Source organism: Ambystoma mexicanum, chromosome 11 (genome assembly GCF_040938575.1).
Source record: "Ambystoma mexicanum isolate Mex_15411 chromosome 11, UKY_AmexF1_1, whole genome shotgun sequence".
Lineage (NCBI taxonomy): Eukaryota > Metazoa > Chordata > Amphibia > Caudata > Ambystomatidae > Ambystoma > Ambystoma mexicanum.
The window spans coordinates 1,315,601,723-1,315,625,359 of NC_090934.1; the positions used below are offsets into that span (position 1 = coordinate 1,315,601,723).

Consider the following 23,637-nt stretch of genomic DNA (forward strand, 5'->3'; position numbering starts at 1 on the left):
GACTTGGCTCTATCGACTCTCCACAAGCGAAGATCAATGCGGCCGGTGACAAAGGCCCTAACGGACAAACAGATATCGTACAAATGGGCCTACCATTTTGGCCTACTTCTTTCCTGGGAGGGCAAGATACGAAGCATTACCACATGTGAGGAGGGGCTGACCCTGCTACATATCGAAGAGGACCAAAATCGGGCAGATCGCAGCCCGAGACAAAGCTCACTGAGAGACTCGGGGCCTTGGGAATGGTAAACCTAAAGAAGGAGGAATGATCGAGCCTCGACGCCGACAGGCCCATAAAAACAAATAGAGTAATCTGATCGGATGCTGACTGCTGTGGGATAAAACGGAGAACCTAATCCACCGGTACAGCTCTGTCGAAAAAGAGGATAGACAAGACAAAGAACTGCTGACCCGGACGGAGGTAGGAGGGCGACACATCTTGGAATTGTACTCAGGTCATGATTATGTCCTGGCGGGAGGAGGAGATGGGAGACACTATGGTTCAACGCCCTGACATGAAGTCAAGGGGGGGTCGTTTTAGACTCTGACCACAACATGTTAAGAAGGAAAAGGCGGAAAAGGGAAGTCGGGGGAAGGGGCTTTGGGGGTGCTAGTTGGGGAATGGGTGCTGGGAACAAGGGAAGGGGGGAGAAGTGTTAGCAGAGTCCAGGGAGAGAGCCATGAACCTAGTTGTACAGAAACAAATCACACTGGGAGACCCAAGGGCCAACAACAAGGGCAGCTGGAGTTAGGGAACATTCCCGATGGTTGATGCGGTAATCATAACCCTGAATATACAAGGGTTGAATTCCCTGATGAAGCGTCCGTCAATACTGGGGAGATTAATAGAAAGGTAGGCTTCGATAAGGATCCTGCAAGAAACGCACCTCCTCCCGGGGGATGAGAAGAGAATGATGCATAATAGGATCCCCCATCAATACTAGCCCTCTAGTGGAAGCAAGACAAAGGGTGTGCTATCTTGATCAACCAGGACTTAGGATTCCAGAAAATGCATCTAGTTAGGGATCCGGAGGGGAGATTCTTGGGCCTTAAGGGTCGGATCAGGGGGCAGATATATACAATCATAGCACTATACGCCCTCAACGATAAACAGGACACCTACATTGGTGGGATATTGTGGAAATTGGGAGGATGGTGTGATGGTCAAGTTATAATAGGTGGAGACTTCAATTGTGTAATGGACCCTGTTCTTGATAAAACGCTGCCCCCAACAGCGGCTGATGGGAAAAAGACAATCACTGGGCAAATTGTTTCGAGACCTGGGGGTGATAGAAACATGGAGGTTTTTCCATGAGGAAGAAAGGGAGTACATCCACTATTCGCCAGTACATAGAGGTTACTCATGGATCGATATGATCTTGGTTTCAGTGACCCTGACATGTTACTAAAACGGGAAAACTTATCGTCACAAAAACAAGAAGCCTATTTATCAGCCCCGGGTTACAGAGGAGCAGAGGGACATCTAAGGTGGCAGTATAACACCCCAGGCACTGGACGCCAAACGAGCTTTTGATAGCTTGGACTGGGAATATTTGAAACAGGTATGAGAGGGGTAACAGACAAAGTTTGGAGGAAATTCACATCAAAAGAGGCACACGATAGGGCTGTCCCTTATCCCCAGTGATCTTTGCCATGGAAATTGAACCTTTTGCAGTACAAATCAGACAAGATCCGGCTCCTAAAGGGGTTAGCTGTGGAGAAACTACACATAAAATCACATTGTATGCAGATGATGTCATGCTATTCATGAACGATACCGAAGCGCTTTGCCCCACGCTATGCTAAAACTACAGGAGTTCGCTGAGGTGTCAGGGTTCACCATAAATTACGCCAAGTCAAAAGCCTTAAACATATTGGAAGGGGATGAAAAGATCACTGAATTAGGAAAGATATACCCCCCTAGTGTGAGAAAAAGTCCTTAGATCACCTGGGTATTAGGCTAACTAGGGATCCGAGAAAACTTTTTGAAGCAAACATCAAACCCCTCTGGAACAGCTCTAGGACGACCTGCACAGGTGGGATTCCCAGGAGTTGTCTTGGTTTGCTAGAATCGCAGCAGTAAAGACGACACTCCTTCCCCGCCTACTTTATGTAGTCAGCTCGATTCCGGTACAGACACACCCCTCCCCCCACCCCGTATGTGCAAAATCCTGCAGTCTGCAATATTCACCTTTAGATGGCAGGGGAAAAAACCTAGGCTACAAAACAAACTCATGATGCGTCCTCCCCTACTCGGGGGGGCTGGCGTTCCCGATGTCGAAAGATATATTCTTTCGTTGCATATAACACCCATGCTACAATCGTCTGCTGATCACGATGGCAAAACTAGTTGGTGCACGCTCTCAATTCACTTGGCCGTAAAAGAGGGGGTCAAATATTGGACGCCACTAAGGTGTCACTCGGTAGTTGGAACAGGGCACTGGGAAAAGGAAAATTCGGGAGGGCCTATCCCCCCCCCCCCATTGCCCAATGATGTACAACCCCGAATTCACCCCAGGGCTACAAACAAGATTCTGGGTGGGATGGACAGACCCAGGAAACTTGGTTTTGGCGGACATGTACCAGGGTGGTGAGCCCCTGACATTCGAGGAATGTTAACATAAATTTGGCATTGGGGAGAAGGAGAGGTACAGGTACATGCAAATCCGGCACTGGATTTCTCAGCATATGTTTAGAATGGGGGCACTAGAACCGTGATAGGTCTAGAACTCACGATGCAGGAGGGGTGTACTAAGGGAGGGATCTTGAGAACTTACAGGCTGCTGTATAAGGCCCAAGTGGAAGATAGGCTTCCGTATAAAACTAATTGGGAGAATGATATAGGAGAAACAATCACAGAAGAAGAATTGGGCAGATATGGTCAAGGGCGCACAAATCCTCGAAGTGCACCGTGATTAAGGAAGCAGCATACAAGCTGTGCAAGATAAACACAAAACATTCCCCGGACTGCTGGAGGGGATGTGGGGGAAAGGGAGACCTTTACCATATGTGGTGGACCTGCCCGAAGGCGGTCCTATTTTGGAAGAAGGTGCTGGGACATATTGAAGGATTTTACAGGAGTGACCCTCCCTTATGAACCAAAGGTAATCTTGCTAGGAACGGTGGTCGAAAATATATACGCATCGTCTGGGAACAGGGCTGCGCTCATTACACATCTTCTGTCGGCAGCAAGGAGGACTTGGGCCCAAGGGTGGAAAACTGAACTTGGTCCGATAATAGCCTGGTGGTGGATGAAAATATGGGGGACTATAGCAATGGAGAAAATATGCGCCCTCAAGTCTGACAAATAACTAAGATTTCTGGCGATATGGGAACACTTCAGAGAATTTGTCAAGGACAGGGAGGCTCACTTCTACAGGCCCAAGATACTCAGGAACGCCCTCGACAACTGATACCCGGAGGACACATTAAACGGAACGTTAGGACTCAACTGCAGGGTCTGCGCAAACGAAGGACTCGGCAGACGGCGCAAGTTTTGGGAGGGGGGACGTTGTTGTGGGTTCTTGGGGATGAACGTTGATAAAAACCGCAGAGGCGGCAGAGGGATTGTGAAATGCATTAATGAGATATAAGATCACTATGTAATGTATGCATCCTTAGAATAAGAATCTTGACTGTAGCGTTCTCTGTTAACTCTGTGGAATAAATAAACTTTGTTAAAAAAAAAAGAAAAATAGACAAGGCTGCACTCAAATGCATGTGGGCTAGACATATGGAATTTGCATGACTGTTGAGTAAATTAAACAATACCTCTCTTTTAATGATGGGATCAGGATGGTCTAGACATTCAATTATTGTCATCTGATGCTGAAGTGCCAGATTAGGATCTTGCTGGATGACATAGGTGAGGGCCTTCAGACCTAAAACATATGACCTAGATTACAATCTGACCAGAAGGAAACATACACCAATGACCTGCTATCAAAGCAAGCATCTGACAATACATATGAACAGAAATGATTAATTCTTACCTAAATACTTGAGGTTTATTTTTGAAGACAAAACAAATTTTCCAATACATTTGGCCGCCTTTTCAAACAAATCAGATTGCGGATAAATAGTATATATAGTTTGCACACATTCAAATAGAATAGCTGCAATGAAAAACAGAACTGTTAAGAAGGAAACACTAAGCAAATCTCAGAAAAAACGTTTGTCTCGTGAAGTAAGCGCTAAATTCACAGTTTACACATTCATATGATTCAAAGTATGAAATCAAATTATGTATTCAAGTATTCATGTCAATGTCAGAAAAGCATAGCATTTACAATATTAACCTATACATAATGTATTCAAAATTACAAGATGATGATCTCAGCTATAAATCTACAATGCAATGTTAACTCTTAAATCGCTGTAGGCTCAATCCTGAAAAACAGATACTTAAGCTTGAACTGCTCTTGGCTTGAGTTGCAAAGACAGCCAAGGGTGTGCACAACAAGGTTGAAAGTCTTTACATTCAGTGAGTGAGGGTGTGCCAAGTTGGGAGAGAGGGGCGAAAAGGTGCAGAGTGGAGTGCTGGAGTACAGTTCATGCAGAGTCGCAGGGAGGAGGGCTAATACACAGATTCGGGAGTGAGAGTACACGCTGAGTGGGTGGGGGCGAGTGCTTGCAGAGTGGGGGGGTGAGCGAAGAAGGATGGTGTTACAACTTGGGTATCCGTGAGTCTAAATATAAAAAAAAAAACTGAAGTTCTAGCATCAACATATATTACTGCTGTAATTAAGAGTACATTATCCTTTAATTCAAGTCTAGTTCTGGTTACTGTCTATAACGCCAAGCAGCGCAAAAAAAGATTACAAATTGGACTGTAGATCAGTCAAAGTAATTCCAAGTCCCATTTTGGAAATCGCAAGAACTGTTAACCAGAAGATATTAATTGGGAGTGCTTTTAATCTAAATCTGAGACTGCCCCAAAGATCTTTATCCATTCGATACAGAAGATGTGGTCAGGGGGATTGTGCAGTCGACCCTGGTGGTTGCGAGGTGCGACCTGCATCGAGTACGGTTCCTCACATATTTCGACAATGTAGGACTCAGCAAGCGTAATGTTAGAATCCCTTCAGACATGCAAGGGAAGTTTTCTTACAAGGGGATCTGGCATTAATAGTACCTTTACTTTCTGGTTCAAACTCAAGATTGTGTGGCAGCGTGTGTTGGACTAGACACAAATAGAAAGTTATCTCCAGGCAGTATTAATGTGGGCAAATGTTAGGAAGGATTTTCAGAACCACATCCGTGGATGGGTTCCGTGAGGCCAACCAAGTTGATGAGCAAGGGCTTTTCACACTTGGTCTGATTTAACTCTCTCAAAGTAGCGCAGGCTCAGCAGTAAGGCAGAATTGATAAATCAGGGTTGGCGTCCAAGCAGAGTAAACACAGAACCAGCCATAATATAGTGAGCCTCCCTCCCCCAATAGAACCCCACTCCCTGGTTCTCTCCTTCCCAACCTTGTTCTTCCCCCTATGATTGTAAAGCGCTCCGTTGATTCCCAAAGCTAGATCACTGCACAATAAATGCCTTAATAATAATAATAGTTTCACCGAGAAATATACTATTTATTAGGTCTTAATATTATTACAGGTAAAACTCAGTAAGCCCTTGAAATTCAGCTGATGTGGCAAGTCATGGCCAGCTTAACCCTACGCGCTCCTGTTGATGTCCCCCATAATGAAATTTTTATGTCACTGTGACTCCCTTCTCTTATAATATGTATGTGCTCACGGACTTTGCTACAGGAACGCTCAGAGTTAAGCTGGTCAGGACTTCTGTAGCGTGCTGGAGGAAGGAGTCGGACCAATGGGTGGCATGGTATAAAGAATTCTTTATTAAACAAACAAAAATGCCTAACTCTCCCTGTTCTTCTAGACCTGCCACTGTAAATTCAAACAACTAAGAACAACAGGAGAATTACTCCCTTCTCCTGGTTCACTGGCATCCATCTTTGGGATTGTGTTTAAAAGTCTAAATGTTTGTGTTTCACAAAGATACAAAATATCAGAAGAATGACTCCCTCCTCCTGGTCCAAAAGTTAAGTGTCTTTGACTATATCTTTGGTAACCTTTGCCCTAGTATCTGAATCAACAAAACAGGTTTGAGAGGCCAGAAGAATGACTCCCTTCTTCTGGTTCACTTTAGATGACAATATTTCTTAACAGTTCTTATTGAGCTTTGCACTTCTCGCCAGGCTCTCTAGAGTTGATATAAGTGTTCCCGCTTCACTGTGTATACTGTAACAAGTACTGTTGTAAGGGAGAATACTTGGTTATCTTTGCGAGAAGAATTGAGACAAGGGAGATTATTGCCTGAGGTTTTGGTATGCTTTACACAAACTGAGGCGAGGGAGATCACTCCAGATATTTTGATCCGTTTTAGAACAATTACTGAGATGAGGAGGATCATTCCTGATGCACTTCTCACAGACAATGTCACTTATCCACCAACCACTGTGACGAGGGAGATCCCTCCTGATGCATTTGTTACTTTCCGCCAAACCCTACCAGGTCTACCGTGGTTCCCGTTACCTCTTTCTTCATGGGACCATATCGCAGGTTCTGCGTTTGTCGCTTTGCTTCTCTATACCCTGCTTTGGTTCTGCAGGGCCTCAAGTACAACAGTATCAGCATTCCAGGACTAGCCGATACACCTCGCTATGGTCATGCCACCATTAGCTGAATCCTCTCTTCTGCATTGGTCGGGCCTCCTTCTGGTGCTCCGACCTTCCAGCCACGTCTTCCTGACTAAGGACTTGCTTCTCCATCTCAGTTGCTGGATTTTCCTGGGCAGGTGAGTATTCACGCTGGCTCCTCTCTGGTTCCCCTGGTTCACTTTCATGGAGTTCTTTGTTTTTATGGTCAGCCTCGGGGTCCTCACAAGCACAATGTCAAAGAACCTTTTGTGTATCAATGATGCACTCTTAAGCCTCCTCTGGGCCACCTCTTCTAAGTACTTTTGAAGTCACATGAAATAGTAGTTTGTATAACTCCTGTAATAACCTTCTTCACAGTATTTCCATAGAACAATGAATTAGGTTTTATAGGAAGAAAAGGATAAGTGTCACAATAACAAAGTGGTAATGTTAGAGACTTTTCCTACAGATCTTAGGGATTTAAGGGACTCAAAGCTAAGGGGGTTATGGAGTTCCACCATCGAACGGGAGTAACGATCCCCATGAGGGAAGACCCTCCCTGTGACATCCTCCCGTTTTTTACCATCCCTAGCGGGAATATCGGGTAGCTGACTCGCCTCCTAGCCTCAAAGGTAAGGGCTCCGCATGGAGAGAAATGACGTGATCCAACGATGCATCACACTTCCCACATCGGCTGAATATCGAGGGTTTTGTCGCGTTAAATCTGCTCAACTTAACTACACCTTAAGGTTTAAGTTACTTACCTGTAACTATCATTATACAGCATGGGTTTGGCATGGGTTCACATGCTCATGAATATTCCCTCTCAGACTGGGAATCCCTGGTAAAAGAAAAACAGTTTCACTTTCACAATAAAACTGTATTTCTCCAATAAACCAATCACTGTCCTCTGGCTCATACCGCCCCCATCCAATGACAGTCCTCTTCTTAAGCCCCGCCTCTCACAGCCATCTTCATATTTGGGAAGCACGTAAAGTGGCAAACCGCAGAGGGGCCAGACACATGCTGGAGAACAATAGTTAAAGTTAAGTAACTTAAACCTTCTCCAGCATGGGGTCTGGCATGGATTCACATGCTCATGAATGAAGAATACACAGCAGTAGACATTACACAACCACGGTAGGTGTCAAGGCTCAACAGAAGGAATTACCACTTACCGCTGTAACAGACTCACCTCAAGTGAAGTGGCTGCATAGCACCTCCCCGGAATACATGTCGACGCAGTAGAACCTCGTGAAGGTATGCACGGACCTCCACGGCGCAGTCCTGCAGATGTCGAGCAGGGGCACACTAGAAAAGAACACCGTTGTCGCAGCGTTCGTTCTGGTGGAGTGGGCTCTTGGACGGCCCGGCAGAGGCCGGTTAATCAGCCAATGACAGTGCAAGATGCAGCCGGAGAGCAATTTTGAGATGCAAGCCTTGGACAAAGGCCTTCCCATGATTCACAGGTCCAAAGTTCTAAAATAACTGAGAAGTCTTCCGAAAACTCTTTAGTGTGTGCCACATAGAATTTCGATGCATGAGAAACATCCAGCGAATGCAAGGTCCTCTCCGCCATCGCCCAAGGGTTCAGGAAGAAAACAGGCAACACCAAAGGCTTGTTGAGGTGGAATTCGAAGGGGACCTTCGGCATGAATGTGGGGTGTGTACGCAGCACCGCCATAGATTCGTGAAAAGTCAAATATGGCTGCTTGAAAGACAGGGCCAAGATGTCACCCACTTGCCCGGCTGGGCTGATGGCCTCAAGGAACGCGGTCTTCCACGAGAGCAACTTGAGTGGGGATTGATGCATAAGTTCGAAAGGTGCCCCCATGAGTCTTGTTAGGACTCTGGAGTTCCCATGCCGGGGGCAGGCACCTTCACCGGCGGGAAAGATCGAAAAAGTCCCTTGAGAAACTCCTTGACAAGTCTGTGGGACCACAACAATGATCTTATCTGGGATCTGGTGTAGCATGAGATGGCTGCCAGGTGTACCTTGATGGATGCGTGAGCCAGACCATCTTTGGTCAAGGAAAGCAAGTATGGAAGAAGCTCTGGGGCTGTGGTCATCAGGGATAATCTTCTGAAAGCGGCACCACAAAGAAAAAACACTTCCACTTATGGCCATAGCACTTCAGTGTCAACGACACCCTGGCTTTGGCAAGGACCTCCCTGTGAAGGGGCCTCTCAGGGACCCTCGGATGTGGAAACAAGGCACAATCACCACACGCGAACTGATACGCCAGACACGGTTGTATTCCCAAAATCTAGGGTTTATTGCAAAACAAAATAGTCCCAGTTGGCCAAATGGTCCCACGCCCCGCAACGTGTGGCAAACAGACCTCGGGGGACGCAAGAGAGCGAAAATCATACATCAGTTACATATATACAAAATGAGTATCTTACAATCAGTAATGACACATTCAATGCCGCCCCTAATTCATTCCCTTTGAATTGGAGGCGATGATTGACCATGGTGACGAATATGACACCTTAGACCACCATATTTAGTAACAGTTTGCAATCTCGAATTTGCAGAAACCATTCTTTATTTGAGAGAACACAGCACTTGTGTTTTCATGGGCAAGCTGCGGGTAGGGGACTGGCACATTCCAGGCCTTACTATCTCCTGGTTTCGATTCACGCTCTAGAGGTCAGCTTGCTCTCTGGGGCCTCAGTGCTCAGAAGGGGGGCCATAAAGGAGAACATAATTCAAACACTTTAATATTAGTTTCGTACATTGCTATTCTTTTAAGGAGACTCGCTGGCAACCGTATACTGATTAAAATGCCTTGCTCCTTGCCTTCAAGGATATGTGAGGGAGGGAACCGGGCATTTCTGTCTGGCTCTCCAGCGTAATGTTTCAACATGTCTTTAGTAACCTTGGACCATTGAAGCGGAATAATATCTACAGCAAAGCAGTTTTACATGAGGCAAAGTAGCAGCGTTAGAGAGAACAGAGAGAGGGACACAAAATGGCGATTCTGGTCATCTTAAAATGGCCGCGCTCTAGTTGAGCTAGTAACTATGTAATGACTAATGAACATATATTCTTAACACCTTAAATGAGGGGATTGGTCTTCGGCCAACCAATTATCCTGCATTGTCTTCCATTCGAGGGGTGTCTAATTTTTCTAGACTGACGAACCCTCCTCTTGGCCGTATGCCAAACGCCTCATCCGTACATTGCATCCTCCTCCGACCAAGTGTTTAGATCAGACTCGGAATCTGATTCGAACTCTGACTCATATACACTCGCTGTCTCCTCATTATTATCAATAGCCATGAATTATTTGATGGTTTTGGATTCATTACTATTGAGAGTGTTTGGTCTAGTAATGTTTTTTCGTTCTACCATTTGTACACATTCCTCACTAATTTTCAGTGCATACTATGGGGAGACAATGTATGCAACAACAACATGTCACAAATATTCCTAGAATTGCTACCAAGATTGCAAATAGCTTCCATCCCCAGGACCGCAACACTTCCCAGAACCAGGAGCTTATGTTCAATTCCCAGCCTCCTTCAGGGGCGTGAAGATCAGATCTTAATACATGCAATTTTCTTATCGCTTTGAAAATCGTGGCGGAGGAGTCGCATACAAATACGCGACACGCTGATCCCACTATTTTGCAAATACTGCCGCGATCAACTAACATATCAAGGGCCATTCTATTTTGTAGTGACATCAATCTAATTCCTTTTTCCTCAAGAGTCATGTTATATAATATGTCGGTTGTTCCATTTATTGTCTCTTCTAATATTCTGGACAGTCGTCTTATATTATAAGAGTTTATTGCTTGGCCCCAAAATGGTATAAATGATTTTGCTAGGTCTTCTACAATCAACCCGTCTTCAATATTCCGGCGAGGTCGTGACCTGGTCAATTTGGCTATATCTGCTGTTTTTGAAAGAAACACCCGAGGAAACAGAAAGCCTAAATAGCAAGTACCTCCCCAGTTTCTAGGTAACCAAGGATATGCTTTTTCTCCACATATGAAGTACACAGGATCTCCCACATATATTGGTTCCACTTCTTTATCAAGGAATGCTATGTTTTTGCATTCAGTGAATGTCCCCACCTGAAAAGAGCCCTTTTTCTGTAAACAAAAAGGGACAGAAGGAACAAGTTACTTACCTGTAACTGTTGTTCTCCGGCATGGGTCTGGCATGGATTCACATGCTCATGAATATTCCCCGTCGTCAGGCTGGGAATCCTCGGTAAAGAAAAAATCAGTATCAGTTTCGTTTCTGATCTGTCTTTCGTAGTAGTAACCAAATCACTGATCTCTGCGTCATACTGACCACAGCCAATGACTGCCCTCTACCTAAGCCCCGCCTCTGGCAGCCATCTTCAGATTTGGTAGCACGTGAAGTGGCAGTATGACCAAGTGAAGAGCCGCAGAGGGGTAGGCGGGAGGGTTCGCATGTGAATCCATGCCAGACCCATGCCGGAGAACAACAGTTACAGGTAAGTAACTTGTTCCTTCTCCAGCATGGGGTCTGGCATGGATTCACATGCTCATGAATAAAGAATACATAGCAGTACACACATGCACAACCACGGGAGGTGGCAAAGGCTCAACATTAAGCATTACATCAAACTCAACATTAAGCAATTCTTACCTCCTCACCAGGATCACCTTAGGCGAACAGGTTGCGCAGCACTGCTTGGCCGACCCTGGACTCCTCCCTGGAATCCCGATCGACGCAGTAGAATTTCGTGAAGGTGTGCGTCGACCTCCACTTAGCAGCCCTGCAGATGTCCAGCAAGCGCACACCAGATAGGAACGCCGTGGTAGCTGCGATCCCTCTGGTGGAATGGGCTCTCCGACGGCCAGGCAGCGGTCGGTTTGCCAACAGATGACAGTACATGATACAGCCGGAGAGCCATCTGGAAATGGAAGCCTTCGAGAGAGCCTTCCCCTGATTGACAGGTCCAAAGTTCACAAAGAGTTGTGACGTCTTCCGAAAACACTTCGTGCGGTCCACGTAGAACTTCAGCGCTCTAGCCACATCCAGCGAGTGCAAAGTCATTTCAGCCGGCGACGAAGGCGACGGGAAGAAAACAGGCAACACCAAGGGTTTGTTGAGGTGGAAGTCCGACGGCACCTTGGGCATGAAGAAGGGGTGCGTCCTGAGCACTACCCTCGTGTCGTGAAAAGTCAAGTACGGGGCCTTGCAGGAAAGGGCCTGGATCTCTCCCACCCGTCGTGCGGAAGTGATGGCCACAAGAAACGCTGTTTTCCACGACAAGAACTTCAACGGAGCCGAGTGCAGAGGCTCGAACGGAGGTCCCATGAGCTTGGTCAGCACCAGGTTGAGCTCCCACGCCGGGGCCGGAGCCTTCACCGGCGGGAACGATCTGAACAGTTCCTTCATGAACTCTTTCACCAGACGATGAGACTACAAAGACGTCCGCCCCGTGGTTCTGGTGTATCGGGAGATCGCAGCAAGATGAATCTTGATGGACGCGTGTGCCAGTCCAGCTTTGGCCAGCGTCAGTAGGTACGGCAGTACTTGGGGAGCCGTAATCCGTAGAGGGTTAATCTTCTGTGCGTGGCACCAGACAGAGAACCTCTTCCATTTGTGTCCGTAGCATTTAAGAGTTGAGGACGCCCTGGCCTTTGCAAGAACCTCTCTGCAGTCGGCCGGTATGTCGTATCCTCCAAACTCTAACGCTGCAGGAGCCAGGCCTGCAAGTTCAGCGACTTCGGGTCGTGATGGAGGATGGCGCCTCCTTCCCTGGAGAGAAGATCCGCGTCAACTGGCAGCTTGATTGACGGGGACGCTGACAAGTCCAGAAGGTCCGGGAACCATATCTGCCTCGGCCACGCAGGTGCGACGAGGATCATCCTGCACCGTGACCTCTTGAGCTGGTTGATGAGCCGGATCAGCAATGGCAATGGAGGGAACGCGTATAGAAACAGGCCCTCCCAGGGGAACGAGAAAGCATCGCCCATGCTCCTCGGCTGGGGAAACCTGCTGGCGAACCTCCGGCACTTGGAGTTCGTCGCCGTCACGAACAGATCAATCTGGGGTGTGCCCCACCGTCGGAAGAGGCAGTCCACTAGATCCTGTCGTAGTTCCCACTCGTGGCACGAGCGCAGCTCCCTGCTGAGTGAGTCGGCGATGGTGTTTTTTATCCCTGCCAGATGAAACGGCACCAGAAACATCCCTTGGGCGACGGCCCAATGCCACAGATCCTGCGCCTCCCATGACAGGGCTGGGGACCTGGTTCCCCCCTGTTTCCTGATGTAGAACATGGTGGTGGTGTTATCGGTGAAGATCCTCACCACCTTGCCCTTGAAGGACGGAAGAAAGGACCCGAGGGCCCAAAACACTGCACGGAGCTCCAGGACGTTGATATGGAGGGACTTCTCCGTCGGGAGCCAAAGGCCTCTCGCGTGGAGATTTTCGGTGTGCGCTCCCCACCCTTCCAGGGAGGCATCCGTGGTCACTGTCTCCTGGTGGCCGGGGGTCTGGAAGTCCATGCCCGCCGTCAGATGCGTGCGGGTGCCCCACCACCGGATCGCTCGTCGAGTGTGATCCTCTCCTCGAAGCTGCCCGTCGTCTGGATCCAGCGCGCGTCCAGGAACTCCTGCAACGGGCGCATCCGGAGCCTGCACAGGCGGATGAGGTAAATGCAAGAAGACATCATTCCGAGGAGGGACTTGATGGACCTCACTCTGGCCGCGTCCGCAACCAGCATCCGCTGCACCTTGCCCAAGATGGCCCTCGTCCTTTCCTCCGACGCAGAGGCCAGAAGCGACACTGTCGAGCTTCGCTCCCAGAAACAGTGCGTCTTGCGCGGGCACCAGGTGGGACTTGGCGTAGTTTATGGAGAATCCCAGGTCCGTGAGAAGTTGGACGGTCCTTGCCGTGTGCTCCACGGCGAGCTCCTTCGTTTTCGCCCGGATGAGCCAGTCGTCCAGGTAGGGGTAGACGTGGATCCCCTCTCAGCGCAGCTGCGCCGCCACCGGTGCGAGGCACTTGGTGAAAACCCTGGGTGCCGACCTCAGTCCGAAGGGAAGGGCTCTGAACTGATAGTGATGCACTTGGACCACGAACCTGAGAAACTTTCGTGTCCCTTTAGGATGGGAATATGGAAGTAGGCATCCTCCAAATCCAACGACGACAGGAAATCGCCCTCCACCAGCTGACCCAGGACATGTTGGAGGGTGACCATCCGGAACTTCTGTGCCTTGATGAATTTGTTCAGTCGTCGTAGGTCCAGGATGGGACGCCATCCTCCCGTCTTCTTCTTCACGCGGAATTATCTTGAGTAAACTCCGGAGCCCCGAAGCCTCTTTGGGACGAGCTCGATGGCGCCCTTCTTGAGCATCGCCTTTACCTCCAAGAGAAGTTGAGGGACGTGATGTTCTTTCCTGGCCACAGGGGGGACGCGCGGGCACCTCTTTAGAAACTCGACCGCGTGACCCTGGGCTAGGGCGTCCAGCACCCAACGGTCGGTGGAGATGGACTCCCACCCGCTGACGAAGCTCGCCAGCCGGCCTCCCACCGGGGGCTTCGGTGGGGGCCCGACCCCACAGCCGGTTCAGTCCTGCTTCGACGAGGCTTTGCCGCCTTGTCCTCCTTGGCGACGACGGCGGGGTCCGCCTGACTTGCCTCGTCCCCTGTAAGCTTCCTGCGACGACGAACGGGCCGCTTGACGGTAGGTGGAAAATCTGCCGCCGGAACCTTTGGAGGCACACTGTTTGCCTCCGCCGCTCCGAAAGGGCGGCCGCCGTTGCTGGAGAACCCCAAGAGCCCGGGCCGTCTCCGTGTCTGTCTTGATGGCTTGAAGGGAATCGTCCACTGTTTTCCCAAACAGGTTGTTTCTGTCGAACGGCATGTCCAAGACTCTGGTCTGCACATCCTGACGGAAGTCAGTAGCCTTGAGCCATCCACACCGCCTAAGGCACACGCCGTTGCCCAACTGGCGAAATCTAGTGTCAGCGATGTCCGTCGCAATCGTAATGGCGTGGTCCGACGCCACCTCTCCTTCCTGCAAGATCTCTAGGGCATCCACCCTCTTGTCGTCCGGTAGGAAGTCCAGCAGGGGGGCCAGTTTGTACCACAACTCCCTGTCGTAGCGGGCTACGATAGCCAAGGTGTTGGCCGCCTTAATCGTCGTCACTGCAGACGAGATGACTCTGCGTCCCATTGTATCCAATTTCTTTCCCTCGCCGTCCGGCGGGGAGGTCGACGTAGAGGCCGCGCCCCCCCGCTTTCTTCCTGGCCGCCGCAGAGACAACCGAGTCCGGGGTCGGCTGTGCCCGAAGGCACAAGGGGGCCGCGTCCGGGACCCGGTACTTCTCGTACCGATCCCTTCTAGCCGGCGTCGTAGATGGGTTCTTGAGGGGGGCGAGGCCCTCATCCCAAATATCGTCCAGTAGAGGTACGGAGAGGACCGTCTTCCTCTTGGCCTTGTGCCGTTGATAAAGGAAACCTTCCTTCTTCTCTTCCGGGCAGAGCTGGAAAAGCTCGGATGCCCTGGCGATCATGGAGTGAAACGATCCAATCTCGTCGGGCGGGGAAGCCCGGGTGGGAGGTGACGACGGCAGATCCTCGTCGTAAACCTCGTCGTCCGTACCCGTCGCGGCCGTGTCAGTCCCCGTATCATCCCCACGAGTCGTGGACGGGGAAGAGGGCTGAACAGGGCGCAATGGCTGAAAAGGAGGTGGAGGATGAATCCTTCTTCTCTTAGGGGGAGGGCTCCCAGAAGGGCCTGGCTCCGGGTCCCCCGTCGGGAGCGGTTCCTCCGCTGGTGGTAACGGCAGTCTCGTCCTTATCTCCGAGCATAAGGACTGTATAGCCAACAAAATGGCCACCGAGTTGTCTTGTGGCACTGGTTGAGGGGAGTCCGACGGGTGGTTAGGGGCCCCCTCGACGTTATCGTCGTCTCCTACGTCGGGATCCCTCCCGACGGGCTGGTCTTCTTCCACGTCAACGCCGTGGCTTAAGACTTCGATCAGCTCTTCCTCAGAGGTTGAGGCCGAATCCACGACTACCTCCTGCCCCCCCTTTTTCTTCTCCGTCGGAGGTTTCACGGGGGTCCTGTCGATGGGCATAAAAGAGGACTCCCTCCGCGGTGGCAGGGAGACTCTGAGCCCCGAGGTCGCCACCACTGGTGTAGCCTCCACAGGCTGAGCCAGGGCTGCCGTGACTGTCTCGATAGAGGCCTTGGCCGGATGGATTAAGGCTTTCACCACCTTAGGTGCGCTCACCGCCTTCTCCTTGGGGGGAGGATCACTGCCTCGCTCTCCCTCCGATGGGGCCTTCGAGCTCGACCGGGGCCTCTCCAGGAGCTTTGCCGGGTGCTCGGCCTTCCTCTTACCCGAACCAGAGCGTTGGCTCGTGGTTGATGGCGCCGGGGAGGATGCGCCCTGCCTGGCACCCGTAGAGCTCGACCGTTCGGCGCTCCCGGTGCCAGCGGACTCGCGGTGCTTGGCCTTGTGTTGGACCCCCGTCACCGGGGCGTCCTCAAAGGTCTTAGAAGACCGCTCGGACTTCTTCTTCTTCTCGCCTGACGGGCTCTTCCCTTCCAGCCAGTTGGCGAGACGTTGATGGCGGTCCTTCATGGTCCGCTCCGACATATTGCCGCAAAACGCACAGTCCTTTTCCACGTGCGTCTTGTCCTCATGTAGGCAGTAAAGACAAAAGGAGTGTTCGTCCTCCTTAAAGACATTCTGAAGCTGGCATCCAGGGCAGACCCTGAACAGCTTTCCGGGCGTCGAGCTTCCCTTCTCCTGGGCCATGTCCGAGATGGGCCTGAGAAACTTCTGGAGTCCTCCTAAATCTTCACCCTTGAGGGGCGTAAACGAATCCGACACAGGTCCCCGTTGATCGGATGAAGAAACGGTGGAGCTTGAGGAAAAAACGTGAAAAAATAGCACTAACGCTCGAGAGCAATAGCACGAGGATCCCAACACTTGAACGTGCGGTAAAAATCTGAAGATGGCTGCCAGAGGCGGGGCTTAGGTAGAGGGCAGTCATTGGCTGTGGTCAGTATGACGCAGAGATCAGTGATTGGTTACTACTACGAAAGACAGATCAGAAACGAAACTGATACTGATTTTTTCTTTATCGAGGATTCCCAGCCTGACGACGGGGAATATTCATGAGCATGTGAATCCATGCCAGACCCCATGCTGGAGAACGTGGATTATAATTTACTGTATAAGAAGGGGGCTTCGCATCCTTGTTTCCTTCTGGGTTCATATAAAACGTGATCACAGATGATTTATAAAGGCACAGACAATCTATCCTGTGGCAATATTGCTGGTGTAATTAATCGTGTTTTATGGAATACGGAGCAACCCACCGGTTTCATAATCACTTCCTTGAATTCATTCATGTTTGTTTTGTCTAGTTGACCAGTTTCCCTCTCGTTCCATTTCCCATAATATAAGGCACTCAGAGAGGCATAGCATACAGAGGTCAATGGCAGGGGCTGTACATACCATCCTATTCCCTTACCACCATGATGAGCCAAGTGGGCACAAACCCAACAGTTGTTTTTTCTTAGTATGGAGTGTGTCATGTTCATTATCAATATTAATGTGTTGTTCCCATACCCTTCCCTATGTCTCTCTTCCATTGGGGACAAGGTATAAGAAATCACATAAACTGGGCTTTCCGTCGTGGAAATGTTCACAACAGGCAAAAGTACCTCTAGAGGGTGCATTTGCTCCAGATACCATAATACTGATAAGGTCAATATTGGGGCTAATATACTCATTGTACACATTATTTTTGTTAGACCCAGCATACAATTCTTCCGACCATGTCCTTTTTTCACCTTTCTATGTACTGCGTTTATGTAACGCTCACCCGATTCCCATGGAGGCGCAGGTCTGGCTTCGAGTGCTGATGCTTCTTCAATGGTGAAGCGCAGGACTCTGAAGATGGACAGGAAGGGCCCTCTGCTCTGGCTTCTCCAGCTCGCAGGAATATTCCCCTGTGCGTGAAAAGGGAGTATTACCTACTGACTGAGTTATGCTCAAGCCTCCCACTCTCTTCCAACCCTCCACGATCCCCCGTGAAGTCTCACCTTAGGGTCTGAAAGGACGAGCTCTCCATCCTGCTTCTGACGCAGGGGCGCGTTGAACCCAGTTACTTCACTGGATTGAGGTTGGATCGGAGTTCAGGTAAGCTTGATTATACTGGTAAGGCGCTGTAAAAGTTCTGTTGCAAGTTCAAAAGTTCAAGCTTTAAATAATAATGTTCATTGTCTTTTTTCAGGTGATGAATGAAGATTCCTTTGGAGACTTCTTGCAACAAAGCGCTGATGTTGATGTCTTTTTCCCATAGGGACCGGGGTTCGGAATGCCGGAGATATGGCGCCGAGCCGAAGTGAAACGTGCAGTTCCAGTAAAGATCTGGTAAGTCCTAGATGAGCGCTGAGGTAATTTTTTTGCATTCGCTCATCTAATGTCTTTGTCTTTTTTCCCCATAGGGGCCGGGGTCCTGCTTGGAAGCAGCAAGACCCGAAATGAAATGGGAATGACCCAACAGTTAAGTCTTAGAAGGAAACTGAGCTTTTCCTATTCCCTTCCTTCTCTCACCTCTTATTCTTGTCTTTTTCTCTAGGCTCTGGGAAGTGGCTGTGTATCCGGATGATCGCTGCTGAAGATGGAGGAACCCAGGAACGGTAAGTGAAATGCAGCGCTGCAGCGATCGTAACGAAATGCTTTTAAAAATGATGTCTTCCCTTTCAGGATCGTCGGTGATGTCTCAGTGGTGCAGATTAGCTGGTAGGTCTCTTGTCTCCCTTTGCAGGGGACCCAGGATGCTGACAGGCGTGGCTGAAGTCCAGATGCAGGAGCTGACACGGTGAGCGTCCAGCTGCGAGGAGCAGAACAACGCGAAGCGTGAGTTGCTGATCGGGTGTGGTTTAAATAGCTTTGGAAGAAGTTCTAAGTGTGTATCCTTCCTCCGATCAGGTATGTATCCTTCCCCGACCACACCCGGGTGGAAAGTAGTCCGACAGGTAAAGTAGTTCCTATTCAGGCCTCAAGAGGGCCTGGATGTGGCAGCATGGTCTGCATCAGGTAAGTGCACATTAAAACACTTGAACACATGTCTAGCTTTATGAGCCTGGCACCTAAGGCGCCAGGACAGAGGTCCAACATGAGCCTGGCGTCTAAGGTGCCAGGACTGCATCCAAAGGGCCCCAGCTTGGGCCCGCTGGCACTCCCCTGGGGGAAATGATGCCTGCCTCTGGGGTTGCTGGGTTGGACCTGGCTCCTTGGAGGTAGGCATCATGACAGTTTAACTCATTATCAGCATTGGTGCAAGAGGGGACGTTTGCTGGTTCCGGCATCTTCTCTCGTCGTTCTTCTTCTTCCGCCGTGTTCGTCGTGAATATTCTCCTGTCGATGCGCTTGTTGGAACGTTAGAGAGTTCGATAAATGTCTACAGTCTTTCCATGACAGTTCTTATCAGCCTGGATTGCTTAGTCGTTTGACAAGATCTCCGTGCATTTGCACATTGCTCTAGAGTTTCAGAGCAGTTGCCTTTGTACCATGTGCGCCCCGCTTGTCTGCTCGGGTTCCGGACACATGGATTTAACACAGAGGAGTTGCGTTTGTTGAGCTGTCGGGCTTGCACAACCCTCGCGCCACTCTCCTCTAGGCCTCCGGTTCCTACTTCATCTAAGAATAGGAAACAGAGGCAATAAAATCCCGAAAAGATGAAGGTGTGATCACTCCTTTTTTCTGCTCCGCAGGTTATACCGATTTGCTCCCGGTATCATGTGGTCGACAAATAGTGCGGGTTCACTTCCAGTCTCAAGCTTGGAGTCAGCCTGGGGCGCACTGGCAGATGAGGGGCGCCCAGGCGACGATGCAGGCTGTGGCGCAACAGAAGATGGTGGGTGCCACAGAGGTATACGCTTGGTGTCGGCCAGCAGTGATGCAGAATCTGCTGGACAACTTTGGGGCATTCTTTGCCCTTTCTCTTTTATGGCAATCTCATCCGGCTTTGTTTCAGGATCGGCCAGTTTCTGTGGCAAGGAACTGGCAATTTTTTCGTTTCTGGAACCACTGTCTCTTTCTGGTCGTTCTCCCGATCAGTCAAAGTGTCAAGTGGTGGTGGGACTTTCTTGGCATGCGTGGCATGTATCCACGCCTTTCGTCCATCCACTCGTATCGCCGTCTGCGTAGTCAGGAGGATCTGGTAGGGCCCACGCCACCTGGGTGCTAACAATGTTTTCCGTTCAAAATGTTTCACTAGCACCCAGTTTCCTGGCTCCAACGCGTGTCCTGGGCCAGTGTATCTTATGGGCAGCGTCTCCTGCACCTGCTGATGAATCAAACGCAGTTTTTACATTAACAGATTACAATAAATGCTGAGTACAGGATGTTCAACTTCCCTCAGCCTTTTCGGCTGATATGCACACCAAACATTCGCTGGTCTCCCCATGAAAATTTCATACGGGGAGAGCCCGGTTCTCACCTGCACAGATGTTCGCATACACAGTAGCGCTATTGGCAATGCATCTACCCAACTTAGCTTGCTACCTGCACTGATCTTACTAATCTTGGACTTCAAGAGTCCGTTGTGGCGTTCAATAAGACCGGCCGACATTGGATGTCTCGAACAATGGAGTCCCTTATCGATTTGGAGGCCTGCAAAAATCTGCAGTATCACTACACTTACAAAATGCAGACCGTTGTCTGACCATATGACACGGGGCAGACCAAAGCGAGAGAAATACTCCTTCAGCATTACTTTCGCCGTGCTCATGGCAGTGCAGTCTTTTAATGGATACGCTTCCACCCACTTGCTGAACGCACATATGACCACCAGAACATACTTGAAGTTTTGGCATCTCTCCATTTCTATGAAATCAAAATGGATCACCTCAAATGGCATAGAAGGAGGGCCAAAACTGCCTGTTGGAGTCATTGTTCCCTTTCCCACATTGTGTTGTAGGCACGTGATACAATTCTGTACCAACCTCTCGGCATTCTTTTTTTATGAGTAGATTTTCCCAGACTGTAGCTAGATGTCGAATTATTTTCTTTGCACAATATGGGTGGGACTGTGAGCCATTGTAACCATTGCATTTACGTAGGCATTTGGCAACATCCAATTCCCGCTCTTCTTGTCCACCCAACAACCCTCCAGATCCAATTCTGCAGAGCCCTCAGCCCACCCTTGTATTTCATCGACAGTGGCTTCCGCCTTCATCTCTTTGACAGTGACAATTCCATTCTCTATCATACAGGGTACTTCCTCCGACTGTACTGTTAACATTATTGTATTCAAATTAGTGGCAGTTTGTATCACAATTCTGTCTGCAAATGCATTTCCCTCTCCCACCTTGCATGTCACCTTTTTATGTGCTTCACATTTTACTATTGCCAAGTGCTTTGGACACGTAAGTGCAGACAGCAATCGTACGAGAGAAAACCTCTCACGGCCCACAGTCGGCCAAAATTATGAACCACGACAAAGGCGTATTGGCTGTCAGTGTATATGTTCACGCTTAGATTTTCAGAAATTTCACAGGCTCTTGTTAAGGCAAGTATTTCCGCTGCTTGGGCGGAGTTATAACGAATTCTTTTACTCTCTACAATGCTAACGTGGTGATGGCATATGCGGCAGTTGATGTGCCGTCAGGTAATTTAAGATTTAAGACAGGAACCGTCACAAAACAGTTCTCCATCTGGTTCTTTTAGTGGAGTATCACTCAAATCAATTCTCCCTTTTGTGTCTTCCTCAGTAACCATTAGGCAATCATGGGGGGTGATTCATTTCCACTAAGGTCTTCCTCGGGCATTGGCATCAATTCTGCCGGATTCAAAGCGCTACACCTCATAATTTGAATGTGGGGTGCGAACAACACTATTTCATATCTAGTTAATCTAGCAGAGGTGAGGTGTTGCGTCTGCGTTCTATTGAGTAGATCGTCTATGGCATGTGGCACAATCAAAATTAAAGTGTGCCCCAATACCATCCCTTCTGTTTGTTTCACTGACGCAGCAGCCGCTGCAACAGCTTGCAAACATCGTGGTAGTGCGCACGCTACAGGGTCCAGCGTAGAAGAAAAATAACCGCACGGCCCATTTCTTCCACCTTGTTCCTGTGTTAAAACAGATAACGCGCAGCCTTCATTCTCATGCACAAACAACCTAAAAACATTTTCATAATTTGGCGTGCCCAAAACTGGAGCAGAACACAATACAGTTTTGACCAAATCAAAGGCTTTCTGACATTCTTCATTCCACTGCAACGGAATCACTACATCCTTCTTTGTCAACTCCACCATTGGCTTCACAATTAACGCAAAATTCACAATTCACGGACGACAATAAGAAGCCATGCCAATTATAGCTCTGACTCCTTTCTGTGTCTTTGGAATAGGCATACCAGAAATGCTCTATTCTTTCCGGCGTTAGTCTTCTCCCTTCTTTTGAGAGTAGGTAACCCAAATAAGCTACCTCCTTCTGACAATACTGAAATTTCTTTAAGCTTGCTTTATGGCCATGCGCAGCTAGATGAGTCAATAACGAGACAGTACCTTTTCTACAAATCTCTTCCGTGTCAGCAGTCATTAATAGGTCGTCAATATACTGGAGCAATACAAAGCCTGTTGAAAGTTCTAGCATGTCTAGCTGTTCTTTTAATGCTCTACTGTATATACTCAGAATTTCAGTGTAGCCTTGTGGAATACGTGTGAATGATCGTCCTCCTAACGTGAAGGCGAACAAATATCTGCTTTCCTTGTGTATTGGAATGCTGAAGAAAGCATTCTTCAAATCAATAACACTAAAGTATTCTGCCGAAGCAGAAATCATGGTAAAAATTGTGGTAACATCTGGAATTAACGGGAATTGGGGGATCTACTACTTTGTTTAATGCACGCAAATCAATTATAAAACGGTACGGTACCTCATTACCCCCTTTCTTATACACTGGAAGAATCGGGCTATTGCATGTGCTGCCTGTAATCTCTTCAATCACTCCCAATTTCACCAAATCATAAACAATACTTTTCAATCCTTTCTCTCCTTCTGCTGAAATTTTATACTGCGGGATCTGCAGTAACGTTATTCCTTCTTTTAAAACAATTTTCACTGGCTCTATCTTCAAGCATCCCACATCATTGTCATTCACTGCCTAAATACAAGTTGGCACCTCACTCAATTCCCCTGTTAAAGGTTTAGTCACAAATTCAGATGTTGGCATATTCTGAGGAGAAATAGTCAAGAATACCCCATCTGGTGTACAGTGGATAACTGTGCTTAGTTTTTTCAATACATTCAATCCCAGGAGATTTTCCCCACAATTCTCTGTTAGAAGAAATGGACAATGTTCAGTAAAAGGCGCTATTGTCACTGCTACTGATTTGGACTCGGGATTTATTACTGGGGTACCTGTGAACCCTACTGAGATATTTTGTCGCCCTGACAGAGGTATATCTGGAACCAAGTGATGGTCTATCGAGCACTTCTGTGCCCCCGTATCTACGAGGAATCTATGCTCTTCATTCCCGACTTTCATCTCTACGTAGGGTCCTTTCCGATTCATGGGAATGGACACCGGTTCCGACCCCTGTCGTGGGCTGTCCTATTGCGGTAACAACACATCATCCGAAGTGTAGTCACTGCTATTATTGTAATATGCACCCAATTGAGTATCAAAAATGTTCCCGCCTCTTCCTCTATTTCCACTTTGCATACCCTGCTGATTTTGACTCTGGGTAAAAGTAGTTTGATTTGGAGCCTGGCCTTGATTCTGTGCACCATTCCCTTGATTATTCTGGTGCAGCTGCATATGGTTTCTGTTGTGGCCATTTGTTCCTGGGTGCCCTCTGTGCTGCCTTCTCTGACCATACCCGCCTCTATTTTGCAAGTGTGGACATTGCGCTCGCCAGTGCCCTTCCTCTCTGCAATACGCACATTGATATAATCCCAAAGGCCCTATATGCATGTTTAAATTATTCCTGCCCTGTACATTTCCCCTTCCCCTG

At 48.8% G+C, this 23,637-nt stretch overlaps 1 protein-coding gene across 4 annotated transcripts in view; it reads right to left on the minus strand.

The window, feature by feature from the left end:
• AP4E1 (adaptor related protein complex 4 subunit epsilon 1) overlaps positions 1-23,637 on the minus strand; it is an 822,644-nt gene that overhangs the window by 482,073 nt on the left and 316,934 nt on the right. For all 4 annotated transcript variants that reach the window (XM_069624813.1, XM_069624815.1, XM_069624816.1 and 1 more), the window contains 2 exons: positions 3,993-4,115; positions 3,772-3,881 (listed from right to left, as the gene is read on the minus strand). In XM_069624813.1, the coding sequence (XP_069480914.1) occupies positions 3,772-3,881; positions 3,993-4,115 (233 nt within the window). The remainder of the gene's footprint in view (positions 1-3,771; positions 3,882-3,992; positions 4,116-23,637) is intronic.